This window comes from Dysidea avara, chromosome 10, assembly GCF_963678975.1.
Source record: "Dysidea avara chromosome 10, odDysAvar1.4, whole genome shotgun sequence".
Taxonomy (NCBI): domain Eukaryota; kingdom Metazoa; phylum Porifera; class Demospongiae; order Dictyoceratida; family Dysideidae; genus Dysidea; species Dysidea avara.
In genome coordinates this window covers 9,665,648-9,679,165 of record NC_089281.1, presented here as the reverse complement: position 1 = coordinate 9,679,165, position 13,518 = coordinate 9,665,648, and the positions used below count along the sequence as shown (strand labels likewise).

Sequence of the window (13,518 nt, the reverse complement as noted above, 5' to 3'; positions counted from 1 at the left end):
CAAATTTTTCTCGCTTCTCAGTTACGATTTCTCAGTTGTTTCTCAGATATTTTTCAGTTATGCATACTTTGATAAACGCGGGTTAGTCTTGACCCTAGTCAATTTTACCAGTTGTCGGCCAGGAAGGATCCACACTCAGTCACTGCCGAGCGCCTCGTGAACTTCCAAACCGCCACCCTGATGGCTGTTGCAGGTTCTCCTGCTCTGCATCAGCTAAATGATGAAGATGAACTCCTAAAACAGTATTTTGATAGAGGCTATATTTATAGAGACATCAGAGATTTTATGGAGACGTATTCCTAACTGATGATCAACTTAGAAGAAGACTAAGTCGTCTTGGACTAAAGCGACGGGGGAAGGATGTTGACTCTCCTTTGCAAGAAGTAGAGGAGGCAATTGAGGTTTACCGTTATATATTGTATCATAGATTATATATTCCCTACTGGCTATTAAAGTAACGTCACTGAGGGGCTTCATTTGGAATGGAAGTAACTGTTAAGTTACCAGTTTAGACAGGGCCGGAGTCCAGAGATTTTGAGTGGTCCGGCCATCCATGGACTGCAATGGAGGTCATGCATATACTATACTTCTTATTGATCTGATGTGATTTTTAGATCATATGTGATACTCAACTGCATGTGCTAAGCACACACAGCATGCCAAGTTAGGGGGATCTGGGGGCATGCTCCCCAGGAAAATTTTTGAAAATAGATGCTTTGAAATGGCATCTGGAAGCTGCAAAGCCTCTTTCTCCTTTTTGATAACATTAAGGATAGCACTATATCCTGGTAATTTTGTGCTACAGTGCCAATTAATTCAATTTCATAGCTAATTTTACTTTCAAAGTTTCAGTGAAAGCTTATAGTTCTTTGAGATACAGAAGTCATTGGGTTTGTAATTGCTAATGCATGCATGTCATGCTCACATGCATGATCAATTAGCCCAATGCAGTGCAATGCAGATGACGCACCGGAACTTTTAGGTGATTTGAGGACAATTAACATAGGTGTAATGGCTTAGACTAAGTAGAACAGTGGCTATATTTTATACCAAATGCTCTATTAGAGTGTTGCGATGACTGTTCTATTAGAGTATATTATGATGACTGCTCTATAGAGTATCTCCATCTTTTTTCATATTCAAAAGTGGTCCGGCCAATGCCGGACCGGCCGGACCGTGGGCTCCGGCCCTGAACAGTTTAGATGAGACACTCCACTATTGGATTGGAAACCGAGACTGGAAACCCACCTAATCCATCCGCCATTTGTACTGTGCACAGTAGATTTTATGTACCGTAACATGTTTTACTTGCTGGTGAGTCAGTAGACTATGGAATGGCTATTCATGGTGCATGTACTGATGTTTGTTAATTACAAGTTTGACAAGCGCAAAAGTTAAAATAAGAGGCAGAAGTTGCCTAAACTATCCTTGTTTGCCATGCCATTTTCACAAAACTAACTCCTTCCTCATACATGCAATAAACCCACAATAACTTGGAGACATGTAGCTGCCAAGTGTGGCTACCAGTTCATACAGGTGTACTATGAATAGCACACTAGAGCACAATTACAAACCACAGTGGCATAAGTAAATACAGCAGTTATGCTACCTAGGAGGGTGGGGGCCTGTACAATACAATTAATTTTGGAATCACTGTTCCCAAGTGAGACCAGGGGAAAAACCAGACAGGCAACCTTTTTGTTGCCTGCCCAGAAAAATCCATGTGCATCGGCTACATCCACCCTCACAAAAATGTATGCTTCAGTCCAAGTCCATAACAGCAGCACCGCCTTTAACTCCACTCTAGGTCTACAAACTTGTCAGGAAAATCACAAATGGGAGGGTGGGAGGGAAGGTAGCCTACACTTACAAAATGATAGCGTAGAATTAAACATGTGTCCACACATTTGACTTTATATACTTACCTCCCTCGCATGTGCACTTGCATTACATATTCCAGAATGAGGTTATTTTCCGTCTAATTCACAAAGCTCAACCGACATAAAATACCAGTAGAGAGCCAATCACCTCCCAAGAAACAACCATTAGAGGGCAGCTACATCCAGAGGGCAGCTATAAAAACTCTCTAAGACCATAATATTATTGCTTAGGGACCTGGAATAAACAACACAGCCACCACCATTTGGCTCAGGAGGAGGAGGGGAGGGGTGGGGGGTTAAATTTACAATCAAGTGCTAATAAGACTAGTGTACGTGTTTATTTGTTTTATTTGAAATGTATGTGTGCATCGGTTATGCATTTTTACACAGAAGGAAAGAGGCGAGTCCGGACGAGATATTGGCTATAGGTTGCTCCATCAACATTTGACACAGAAACATAAGTTAAAGGTGGGAAGGTACGGTTCTATATAGAATGTGTATTGCTGTTGAGGCTTTAGTGTCACAATTACTATTTCTTACAGAGATACTGTTATGATGTTATCTGCTATACATGATCCTGTTGGTGCCCAAGAAAGGAGACTGAAAAGAAGATAATATCATAGCAAGGTATGCATAGTGTGCATTTTCATCATTAATGTGCATTACACCCATACCAGCTAATCATACTTGTTACTAGGCTTTCTGTATAGCCTCTTTGCAATTCTCTTCCATTATAAAAGTCCTGTTAATATTCACATATACAGTACGATACTACTGTATATTAGGGAACATGAAAGTTTAGGCTTTCTGGCAAAAAATACCCAATAACAAGCCTCCGTTTTCCTTCATGACAGCTTGGCAGAATTTGTTAGCTATAACCTAGTCCATAAATGTCTTCAAAATGAACCCAAACCCCTCAAAGAAATTTTAATGAAATTTAATTTTCTATTTAACAAACATTTTCTACTAACTGATGCCTTCAGCCAAGCATAGTTCTACTTTAGATAAAGGTATACAAATACAAAAAGAAGTGATATCTAATCAAAAACAGCCAAGCTGTAAAAAAAGGTGTGGCCCCTAAAAAGGTCAAGGTGAAAAAAGATGTGAAATCCAAGGTGGCGGCCAAGAAATGGCTGTGATGGTAGGTTAATGGTAAAAATTTTAATAACAACAATTCAGGTGAATTTGGTGCCACTTGGTCTTGGCACAAAATTCACCTGAATTGTCGTTATTTAATTTTTTACCATTAACCTACCATCACAGCCATTTCTTGGCTGCCACCTTGGATTTCACATCTTTTTTCATCTTGGCCTTTTTAGGGGCCGCACCTTTTTTTACAGCTTGGCTGTTTTTGATTAGATTATATAAATGAGTACTAAGAATAATAAGAAATGCAGTTAATTGGTAGGTTGTCCTGTACTATTTTGTATGTGTCCCGGGCCTAATAATAATAATACCTGTATGTACCGTTCATAATTAGTATCTCTGTACCTTGATTATGGTGTCATTGTGTATATAACTAACTTCATGCAGGGCCCTGATTTTGTGTGGCACATGGATGGGTACGACAAGCTGAAACCTTTCGGCTTCTGTATACATGGATGTATAGATGGGTTAGTGTATTACGTGAACGTTACAGTACATGTATGGTGTGAATCTGAGATGTGACCTTGTGGTTTTGTCACTTGTAAATACCAGGGACTGTAAGATAGTTACTGTAACCCCAAGAACGAAAGAAAGACAGAAATATTCAATGTGGATGTTGACATATTCATACATAGCTATAGTGCTTACAACTACAAACACAGTAAACATTAAATGAAGCCAAACACATTGTATCATCAATTTTACTGGGATAGCAGAAGCCAGTTGCATTCCTATAGTTATTAACACCTGGTTTTGCTTTGGTGTCAGGTTGAAAACTATGCTATCTTACTCATAGCTATAACTTTGATATTACCAATTGGCTGTACTGTTTCATGCAAGAATCCTATGCCTGTGTGTGACAAACTGCTTGTGCTAGCAAGACTATAGCTAAACATCATCAATTAAGTTATATATCACCGGAAGCACTTGTACATAATTATAGTCACACTAAAATATTTAGTGATTGTGCTGCTGGTGTGTATCCTTGTTATAATAGATATTTCCGAAATTGGCATACTAGTGGTTATTGGTGATTGTCACATGCAGGTATTCCCGTCACATAATGTGGCTACACGTGGCACCATCTAACAACGACCCATACGTAATAGCAGGATATTACCTGGAGTGTGTTAATAAGACAATACAAGGTACAATTACTGTAAAATTCATCTGCTAATGTGTACATTTACCATTTTAGGTTGTCCAAGCATTGTACGGTCTGACCGAGGAACAGAAAACTGTAATGTCGCCTTTCTGCAACCATTTTTGCGTAGAGATGGCGAAGACAGTTTTAAAGGTGAAAAAAGCTTTATGTATGGCAAATCTACATCCAATCAGGTTTGCAATGAATAAATTGATGTTCAAAAATTAATAATAGTCATTCTTACCAGCGTATTGAAGCATGGTGGGGACAGTTGAGGAAGAATGGAGCTAGTTGGTGGATGGATTTTTTTAAGGTGGATATGCAGTGTTTGCATTGAAAGTGCATTACCCTTACTGTATTAAAGGAGTTACGGTCAAATGGAGAAATTGATGATTCTAATGCAGTTCATATGTAAGTTAATTTATTTGGTGTGTTGTGTTTGTAATATAGATTGTTAGAGGTTTATGGTATACTATACCAACAGTGGTACATGTGTGAACTTTAGAGGTTCAGACAATTTCTGCATCGTTTTAAACCAGCACTTGACAGCTATATACTGTATATTCAGTATTTTTCAAGGTACATATTTTTTTTTGCAAATGGGATATCTTTCATTAAATTTTAATAGTGAAAGTGGTCAAAACTATTAGAATGTCTAGGCATCCCAATACACTGCATTCACGTATACATACATTAGAATATATAATGGAGAGATATGTTTCACGAGTAGTTTGTATTAGTCTAGAATAATGCCCCTTATTAATCATTTGTACATGTTGCACATGTATACTGAACTATGCAAAATATTATAATACCATATATGTACAAATTTTCAAGGGACATAATTTTAATGGTTGCTTGGCTTTCTGCAAATTTTTCATCCTTGAAAATTTAGGGTTAGCTCTATACTTTCTAATAGATAATCTCAGTGAAAAACAAGTGATCCTCAAAAACAAAATTGCATAAATACTGAAATTTGTCATTCCACAAAAATTACGTATGTGTAACTCTAAAATTTGTACTTATATGCTATAATGTACCACTCTGCGTGGGAAGTTCAAAGGCACCGCCAGTGCCATAATTTGTATATTGCACTGCTGCAGACCACAGCGAGTGCATTATAACTTATAATGCACTGGTTGCGGTTTTGTAGACCACAACGAGTGCATTATAAGTTATAATGCACCGACCGCAGTGCAATATACAGATATTGCACTGGCTGTGGTTTTGTGCAGCATAGCACAAGTGCCGGTGGCGAAGACCACTACGACACCTCACCTAATAGGTGGAAAGACACTTCACAGATCACTCGAATTCTTTTATAACCTGACATGTAAAGGTCGATTGTGCCATAACGTCACCAATACACATAATGTTTACAAGCAGCCAATGGTGATCGAAAAAGCCAACGCGGGTAGCCACCACTCTAGTCTACATATATATATATATATATATATATATATATATATATATATAAACGTACTTATACACCTTACTAGTCTGGTGCCATCTTAGCCCAAATTAAACTGTAGTCCACTTCGACAATGACTCAATAAAACAAATATATTCTAAATAATACTAACCTTTACGTTCGATTGTGGTAACCGGTTTTGTCATGCCACCAGATTCGAGTTTAGCCGGTGTGAACAGTAAGAATTAGACTAGTATCGTTTAGTAGTTAGGTTTTGTTTACTTAAACCGTCTATTTAGCTGCTTTTTTTCGCTTGAGAGAATCGCTATGGCGATTAGTCTGGCGCTTAGTCTATATAGCGATTGAGTGATCACGGCTGGCATGCTGAGCACTACATGATGAGAGTCGAACAGCGAATTCAGGTTAGTGATATAACCCATAGCGTACTAGCTTTCAATATCTCAGGTGGCTGTAGTACTGCAGGGTGAATGTCACCGCAACGTCCGGCTTGGTTACCCACAATCGATGTTAGAAACCTGGCCTTTATAAGTGTTACAGCTGTCTTGTGAGACTCTCCCCACCTATTAGGTGAGTGGTACATAACAGTTATACAACGTGCACTCGTGCTCTGCCTGTATAAACGCACTTGCCTTCGGGCCTGACGGCCCTCAGGCTCGTGCGTTTATATCAGGCAGAGCACTCGTGGCCGTTGTATAACTATATAATATACATCATTGATTGTTTCCAGATATTGCCATAAAAACAATGTCAATGTGTATGTATGTGCATGACGAAACCATCATGTTGCTTTACTACATTTCTGTGTAGGGATTGTTTACGTTATGCATTCACGGAATTTATTCAGGATGAGTTAACAAGAATTGCTGAAGAGTGGAATACTCATCACATAAGACAGAGTGCACAAAATCCAGGGGGTGTCCCTGATGTTTTGTATTTTCTGCCACATATTTAATATATTTATTTTTGCACTTGTTGCTTTATGTCATCAATGCTTTAAAGGTGCACTGTCTTACAAACATCCAGTGTGTAGCGATGGCTGAGGACTACAGCATTTTAAAGCCCGGACTGGTGATCACAGAATTTGATAATTTAGCCAATTATGTGATGGCTGATGCAAATATCCAAAAGCCAACTAATGCCGAGGACGGACTGGCAATGTATAGACTATTAAAAACCGCATTAGAAGATTAATATTACATCATCTACAAGATCATTTATAACAACTGTTAAGATCAATCATACAAATGTAAATGTTGCTCTCACATCACTCTGTGGTTTGCAGTAATTGTAGAACCTCTGGTACAGATTAACGAGCTTTGGGGTCATAATTTAAACAAGCTTTACAAATGTTTTGCCTCGACTCATCAAGATGCCCAATATATGGGAGCTGTTTAGTCATTATCTTGCCCAGTAAATGGTGCTGGCTCTTAACATTCCCCCAAGCATGACGCTCGCCGTACAGCTCTAGCAGCACCATTCCGAAAGCCCAGACATCAGAAGCTGTTCCAGCGGCTCCTTGAAATGTCTCTGGTGCTGCGTAGTATGCAGTACCTATCATCCCCACTTGTGTCATAGTGGCACGTCCCATTTTTATCCTTGCCAACCCCATATCTGTCATGTAGACATGTAGTGTACCCCTCTCAATCTGTAATGTTTATGTGATGTAAAATCAGCTGGTCAGGATTATTTCAAAATGCTCACTAGTATATTAGGCGGTTTCACATCCCTGTGTATCATTGGAGGGTTCTGGCTGTGCATGTATGCTAGAACCTGTGCAGTTTGCTCTGCGATGGATGTTTTATCAAGAATATCAAACCATTTCTTCTAAAACAAACCATAAAACATATGCTGCATAATATACTTAAACATACCTACTTAAATAATAGATGAAACAAATCGTTTCCTTCCACAAAATTTGTGATGATTGGTATGCAGTTGTCCTGGTGTGTGCATCCCATAAACAGCACAATATTGGGATGGCAAAGAACACTACATATACATATAGACAGCATAAAGTGAAAAGCATAATAATATGCAAACCTCAACGCTTTTATTTCATTCATGTGGTCTACATCAGCAGATTTATCCATCTTTAGTTGTGTTACGGCTACTAGTGTACCATTAAAATCTGAAACGTACACAGTACCAAATCCTCCTTCACCCAGTTGGTTTCCCAATTGTATTGATGAAGCGGGTATCAAACATGCACCTGAATTGGATCACACAGTTAAGTACTAGCAAATCAAAGTATAAAAATACTATACCAATATTATTGCCATGTTTTCCCTCCTTATGATTTTCAACATTTTCATGTCTTCCTATAAACAGCACATTTTAAAGTTAGCACTGTGCCAGGAGTACAGTACACAGACTGTACAGACCAAACACCCTGTGTAAAGTAACACCTTGGCCTAATAGTCAGCCTGTATTTTTCTTTTTGTCATTTGGTCAAGAAATAACAACCCAACCAAATGATAAAAGAAAAAAAAAATACAGGTCCTACAATGATCACGTGATGCCATGGATACAATACAAGATGAATTTTGGGAACTAACAGCTACATGAAGATGGAATAATTCAGCTAACAAGCCAGGTAACAAAATAATACAAACAAAATGAGACAAACAAATACACAACAAACAATCATTTTAACATGAAATCATACTCTTAATCTTGCGTCTACTGGCACACCTGGCATCGAGCCTTGGAACTCACTGTTCCACCTGAAAACAGCTTAGGAAATAAAGAGGCACTAGCCACAAACAATCAGTAATCCAGTGGCCTTTCTCTGTGGTCGTTAATTCCTCCACTGTTATCATTGTGAATAGCAAAGTAAACCAGGTGTGGCACTTAATTAACTGCTTTGTACTGGGCATTATATAGAATTACATGTCCATTCAAGTTATCAGCATGAACTGGTGTAAACATTATGTTTGTGCCTTTGTTCATAGGCGAATCTATCCCCGGTTAGTACATGTCTCTAGGCCTCATAGTTTTCAAGAACATTAATTATTATTTACTCATTATTATTCATTTATGACGTAACTTTAACCGCATTTCTTATCATTCTTAGTACTTGGTTGCATAATTATTATTAAAGCTTTACAGTGACCAGCACTGAAGGTCTGACAGCAACATGTGCTGCAGCATTAGGATTACCTAACCTAACAAACTGGAACTTGAGACTTAAAGAAGAATACATGACCTAGCTAACATTAAGGTGAAACAGAAGAGGGCCAAAGAAAGGAAAAAAATCCCAGGATTCAAAGAAAGCCCTCCTACCCCAGGATTTGAACTGCAGGCCACCCAATGTCTAGTCGAACACCACGCTCAGTCTCCTCCAGGAGGGATGGCTATGCTGAACTATCTAAATTGCTTCAAAGTATTATACCTGGCTGGTTGGGTATCTGATTGGGTCGCGGGTTGGACACTTCACTGGCATGGGTTGATGGTTAAGCACCTGACTGGGCTGTGGGCTCGTTGGATGCCAAGTCTCTATCTGATTTCTGTCACCTGGAATCTGTATCACTGCAGCTGGTAATGCTGGTGTCTGATTTGCTTTAATCACACTCTCTTCTATTTCAGGCTTTTCCTTGTCACACTGCAATAATTATACATTATTATGTACATGGTAATATCAACATGTAACTTACTATACCTGTACACAATAAATTTTTGTTTTTGATGGATAATATCCATGTAAATGAATATACTCGGCTAAATTCCACCGATTTCCATTGATGTTTTTTGACAATCTGTTTCCTTGTGGATCAGCTAAAAAGTACTCATATCTTCCTTCCTGTGCTGCTATTGTAAAAAAACTCCTCCTTAGCCTTCTCTATCACTTCTTCATAAGTGGCTGCTGGTGGTAAAGATACACTGGTCAATGGACCCAACTCTTTACATCTTTTCCCACACTGCTTAATATCGTCATACTTCATGCCTCCCATTGAAATCTGAAATTGAGTACTTACGTATATTAGTACACATGGTATCACAATAAGAGTCTATAAGGTACAAAAACGTGATACCTAATAGTATACATGTGCAGCAAATAGCCCATGGGAATAAAAATTTTCAACTTTTATTACGGTGCATGATACCTTAGTTAGCAAAGCTGTTCTAGTAGCTTTCAGTTCCTTAGACTTTAAGCTCTTGCCTCGGTTTAAGCTCTTGTCTCGGCTGCTAATCTGTGCAGCTTTATACCTAGCAATTAACTCAGCTTTGTGGTGACTTAGTGTCCTAGTAAAGGATATCCGCATTGTGTCATCAACTACCAAAGATACGTTTGTACATACCAGTTCCACTCTGTGGAGAAATTCCACCACAAACCGTTGCTGACTTGAAATGACGCTGAACTAACGAGGAAGTAGGTCGTGAAGAGTGTGCCTGATCATTTGAGCAAGTACCACTACTGGAAAGCATTTCTTGGGCCTGTTCTTTGGATATCTTCCCAGCCTTGATGCATTCGTATAAAAAGCCAACTTCATGAGACATTCTTGTGAATCTATCTTATCCGACGGAATCCACCACGTGTTGTCACCTGCAAAACTGCGCGCTGTGTAGGTGCGCACGAGACTAACCCACGTAGCTAGTGAGAAATAATTGAGAAATATCTGAGAAACAACTGAGAAATCGTAACTGAGAAGCGAGAAACATTTGAGAAATGAGAAAAAATCGAGAAATTATCCGAGAAACTATTGGTAAGTGAGAAATAAATGAGAAATAACTGAGAAATTTCTCGGAAATAACTGAGAAAAGAAGTGAGAAACGCCCGGAACCGGCCACCGTACATGGTCCCACACGTCCATTTACATGTCTGTGACGTAATTTCGGATAATCCCTGAAACTACGGAACGGGACGGAAGTGGTACAAAACGCACCAGCCAGCGCTTTTCACAAAAGAAAAGGTATATTTGTAGTGGTCAGGCTAGGTACATCATGGAATATTGCAGGTATATTAACCCGGTAAGAAACCGTCTCGCGTTCATTGCGGCTCGGTCCATTGTTTGTGGGGGAGGGAGCAAACAAGATAGCAACTGATTGTCAAAGCCTCAAAGCACGAAAAATGACCTGGACTTGTACTGGACTGTGATGTAAGATCTAGTTTGTATAAAACTCACATCCCAAGTTTGGTTGTATACAAGGACTGTACGATTAGCTCGCATGGTGTTTGGTAACCCCAACCATCAACTACTGCCAGTAATAATACTGCATGGAATCCTTGGTAATAAGATGAATTGGCGTTCCATAGCTGTTAGACTGTCTAATGAGACAGGTAGACAGGTAATAATAGCCTTATACTATTAAATAGGCGCTTCACAAATTTTTTAATAGGTGTATACATTGGATGCCAGAAATCATGGTGATAGTCCACATACCGATGACATGTCCCTAGAACTGATGTGCTCTGATTTAGTTTCCTTCTTGAATGAGTGTGATATTCCTCAATGTATTCTGATTGGCCATAGCATGGGAGGGAGGACAGCAATGTTTACTGCTCTGCAGTTTAACAAACTAATAGAGTCACTGGTGGTGGTGGATGTTTCACCTGCTTCTGCACCAAGTAATCGTATATAGGTATATTTGCTGCATGTATGTTATTAATATTGTCTTGAAATTTCTGAATGGTTCGTTGACAATTGGGTAAATCAAATACACAGGTGTATTAATTCACTGGACTGGATTACTGAACTAGCTACTGGACACAATTTTTTATTTATTTTTTTGTTTCCTTGCCTTTTATCTCCAGACTTTAAAAAATGTCTTAGAAACTGCACGCGTGACACCATTTACCTTAAGACATAAATCTTGTAGCTACATTGATCACTAAAACTGCACTAAAACCTTAGTGCAGTTCATTATGATTATAATGTGATTTGGGTTGAGGCGTAGAAGAGCCTGTACACCCATTCAATTACATACATGTACATACATAAATTAGATGCGATAAACAAAAATTAACTATGAATATAAGTATTACATTAACATAAATCTAAAGTCATTAAAAGTAATTGTCTATAGCTGATTGAAAATTATTTACTGAAGAATTTCCTACAATATCACTTGTAAGATTGTTTCAGTCATTAATTACTCTAGTGCCAAAAAAGTTAACCCTACATGAATGGTGGGCAGGGGGCTTAAGTAATTTATATGCATGACCTCTAGTTTGTGTATTGTGGGAAAGAGTGAAAAAGTTGGAGTGATCCACGTTGAAGTAACCATTCAACATCTTGAAGAGAAATATTAATTTACCACTTCTGTGCCTGTACAAAAGAGATGGTAAATTCATTGATGTCAGTCGATCTATGTAAGACTTGTCTCTTAAAGATGGTACTAGTTTTGTAGCATGCCGTTGCACACCCTCAAGTTTACATTGATCTAATACATAATGGGGTCCCCAAATTACATTTCTGTATTCTAATATTGGTCGAACCATTGATTTGTACAATTGTGACAGTACAAATTCATTCAAATTGATAAAGCTTCTTTTCATACAAATACCTTGTTTGCTTTCATAGCTACTTCAGAAGCGTGTTGGTGGAACTTTAAATTCGCATCAAATGTAATGTCCAAGTCCTTATGACAATTAACTGAGTCCAATGAGACACCATTAAGATAGTAGCCTCCAAAGCTATGTGTGGCTTGACCAAAGTGAATCACTTTCCATTTAGTGACGTTGAAATTCAGTTGCCACGTATCACACCATTTGGCTAGATTATCTAAATCAGTTTGAAGTTGTACATGGTTTGCCAATGTAGAAATGGTTCGTATAAGCTTGGTATCGTTTGCAAATAAAAACACATGACTTGAAATGGATTCCGGCATATTTTTAACATAAATAAGGAAGAGAAGAGAAAAGGTACTAGAATTGATCCTTGTGGAACACCACTCTTCACATCTTGCCAACATGATTTTTCCCCATTCAAAACAATGTGCTGTTTCCTATTGGATGGAAATCCATCAATCCATCTAAGAAAGTTGCCTGTAATTCCATAATGTTCAATCTTATACAATAAACGTTTATGTGGCACACTTTCAAAAGCTTTTTGCAGATCTATGTAAATAACATCAACAGGTACTCCTTGGTCAAGTGATTTTGTTAAAATATCCATAACATGAAGTAACTGGGTAGTGCTCGAATGGCCCTTTAAAAAACCAAATTGGTGGAATGTCAACAAATTATTGGAGTTTAGATGTTCTAGTGTATTAGTTTTAATAGTGGATTCCGTAACCTTAACTACTGTAGATGTAAGACTGACAGGTCTATAATTACATGCAAGATGTTTATTGAAAATAATTTGCCTACTGCTAGCAATGTTTCAAACACTGTGCAATGTTAACACTGCTAATGCATGTCTGTCTTCTCTAGCATTCTTTTGTAAAATAACACACCATATATACTTTTAATGATGCACATAGAAATTGCTTGTAACCTGTGCATTCACTCTAGGTTTGCCAGATTTTTGGTATTTGTAAATAGCAACAAGTACGCAGTGTTACATTTTTAAAAAAATGCTTCCCAATGCGCACACTGTCAAGGTACGGTTATACATATTTGCAAAAAAAAATACAGTGAGTGTAACAAGAGTTCAAACCAAAGTATACCATTAAATGGACCACTAAAACTAGCAGCTATAGCACCTTTTTTCAAACATATACTTAATACAACATCTTTAAACAGGCCGTAGGACCAGGTGTCCTACATCAGCACTTGTGCTGTAAAAGCCTTAATGAATAAATTTAAAAAATAGACTATAGTGCCTCTTTTTTTCAAATATGCAAGACAAGACATGTACATAGAGAACCCTAGCTCTATGTGTGGCCATTTGTAGTAGTTGATAAAGGAGTTTGTGGTCATTAAATGTGTTTGAGCAAATTTTATGTGAGTCCAGTAGTCCAGTCCAGTAATCCAG

The 13,518-nt window shown here is 38.2% G+C and overlaps 1 protein-coding gene, 1 long non-coding RNA gene and 1 pseudogene across 8 annotated transcripts in view; 2 read left to right on the top strand and 1 right to left on the bottom strand.

Moving 5' to 3' along the window:
- Nucleotides 1–6,915, top strand: LOC136237125 (uncharacterized; annotated as a pseudogene).
- LOC136237130 (uncharacterized) lies at nucleotides 6,751–10,402 on the bottom strand. Of its 6 annotated transcripts, none has more exons than XR_010692317.1 (8): nucleotides 9,901–10,402; nucleotides 9,261–9,844; nucleotides 8,994–9,203; nucleotides 7,867–7,920; nucleotides 7,643–7,811; nucleotides 7,474–7,591; nucleotides 7,304–7,426; nucleotides 6,751–7,247 (listed from the first exon to the last, which is right to left on the bottom strand). It is a non-coding gene; the product is annotated as an uncharacterized lncRNA (long non-coding RNA). The 6 variants fall into 6 exon arrangements; XR_010692316.1 differs by having other exon boundaries at nucleotides 6,752–7,247; nucleotides 9,261–9,558; nucleotides 9,706–10,398; XR_010692319.1 differs by having other exon boundaries at nucleotides 6,752–7,247; nucleotides 9,261–9,558; nucleotides 9,901–10,398.
- The window catches only part of LOC136237124 (sn-1-specific diacylglycerol lipase ABHD11-like), a 40,993-nt gene continuing 37,843 nt past the window's right edge, over nucleotides 10,369–13,518 (top strand). For both annotated transcript variants that reach the window (XM_066027423.1, XM_066027422.1), the window contains exons 1-4: nucleotides 10,369–10,512; nucleotides 10,558–10,698; nucleotides 10,750–10,888; nucleotides 10,940–11,168. In XM_066027423.1, the coding sequence (XP_065883495.1) occupies nucleotides 10,697–10,698; nucleotides 10,750–10,888; nucleotides 10,940–11,168 (370 nt within the window). In that variant the 5' untranslated portion in view covers nucleotides 10,369–10,512; nucleotides 10,558–10,696. The remainder of the gene's footprint in view (nucleotides 10,513–10,557; nucleotides 10,699–10,749; nucleotides 10,889–10,939; nucleotides 11,169–13,518) is intronic.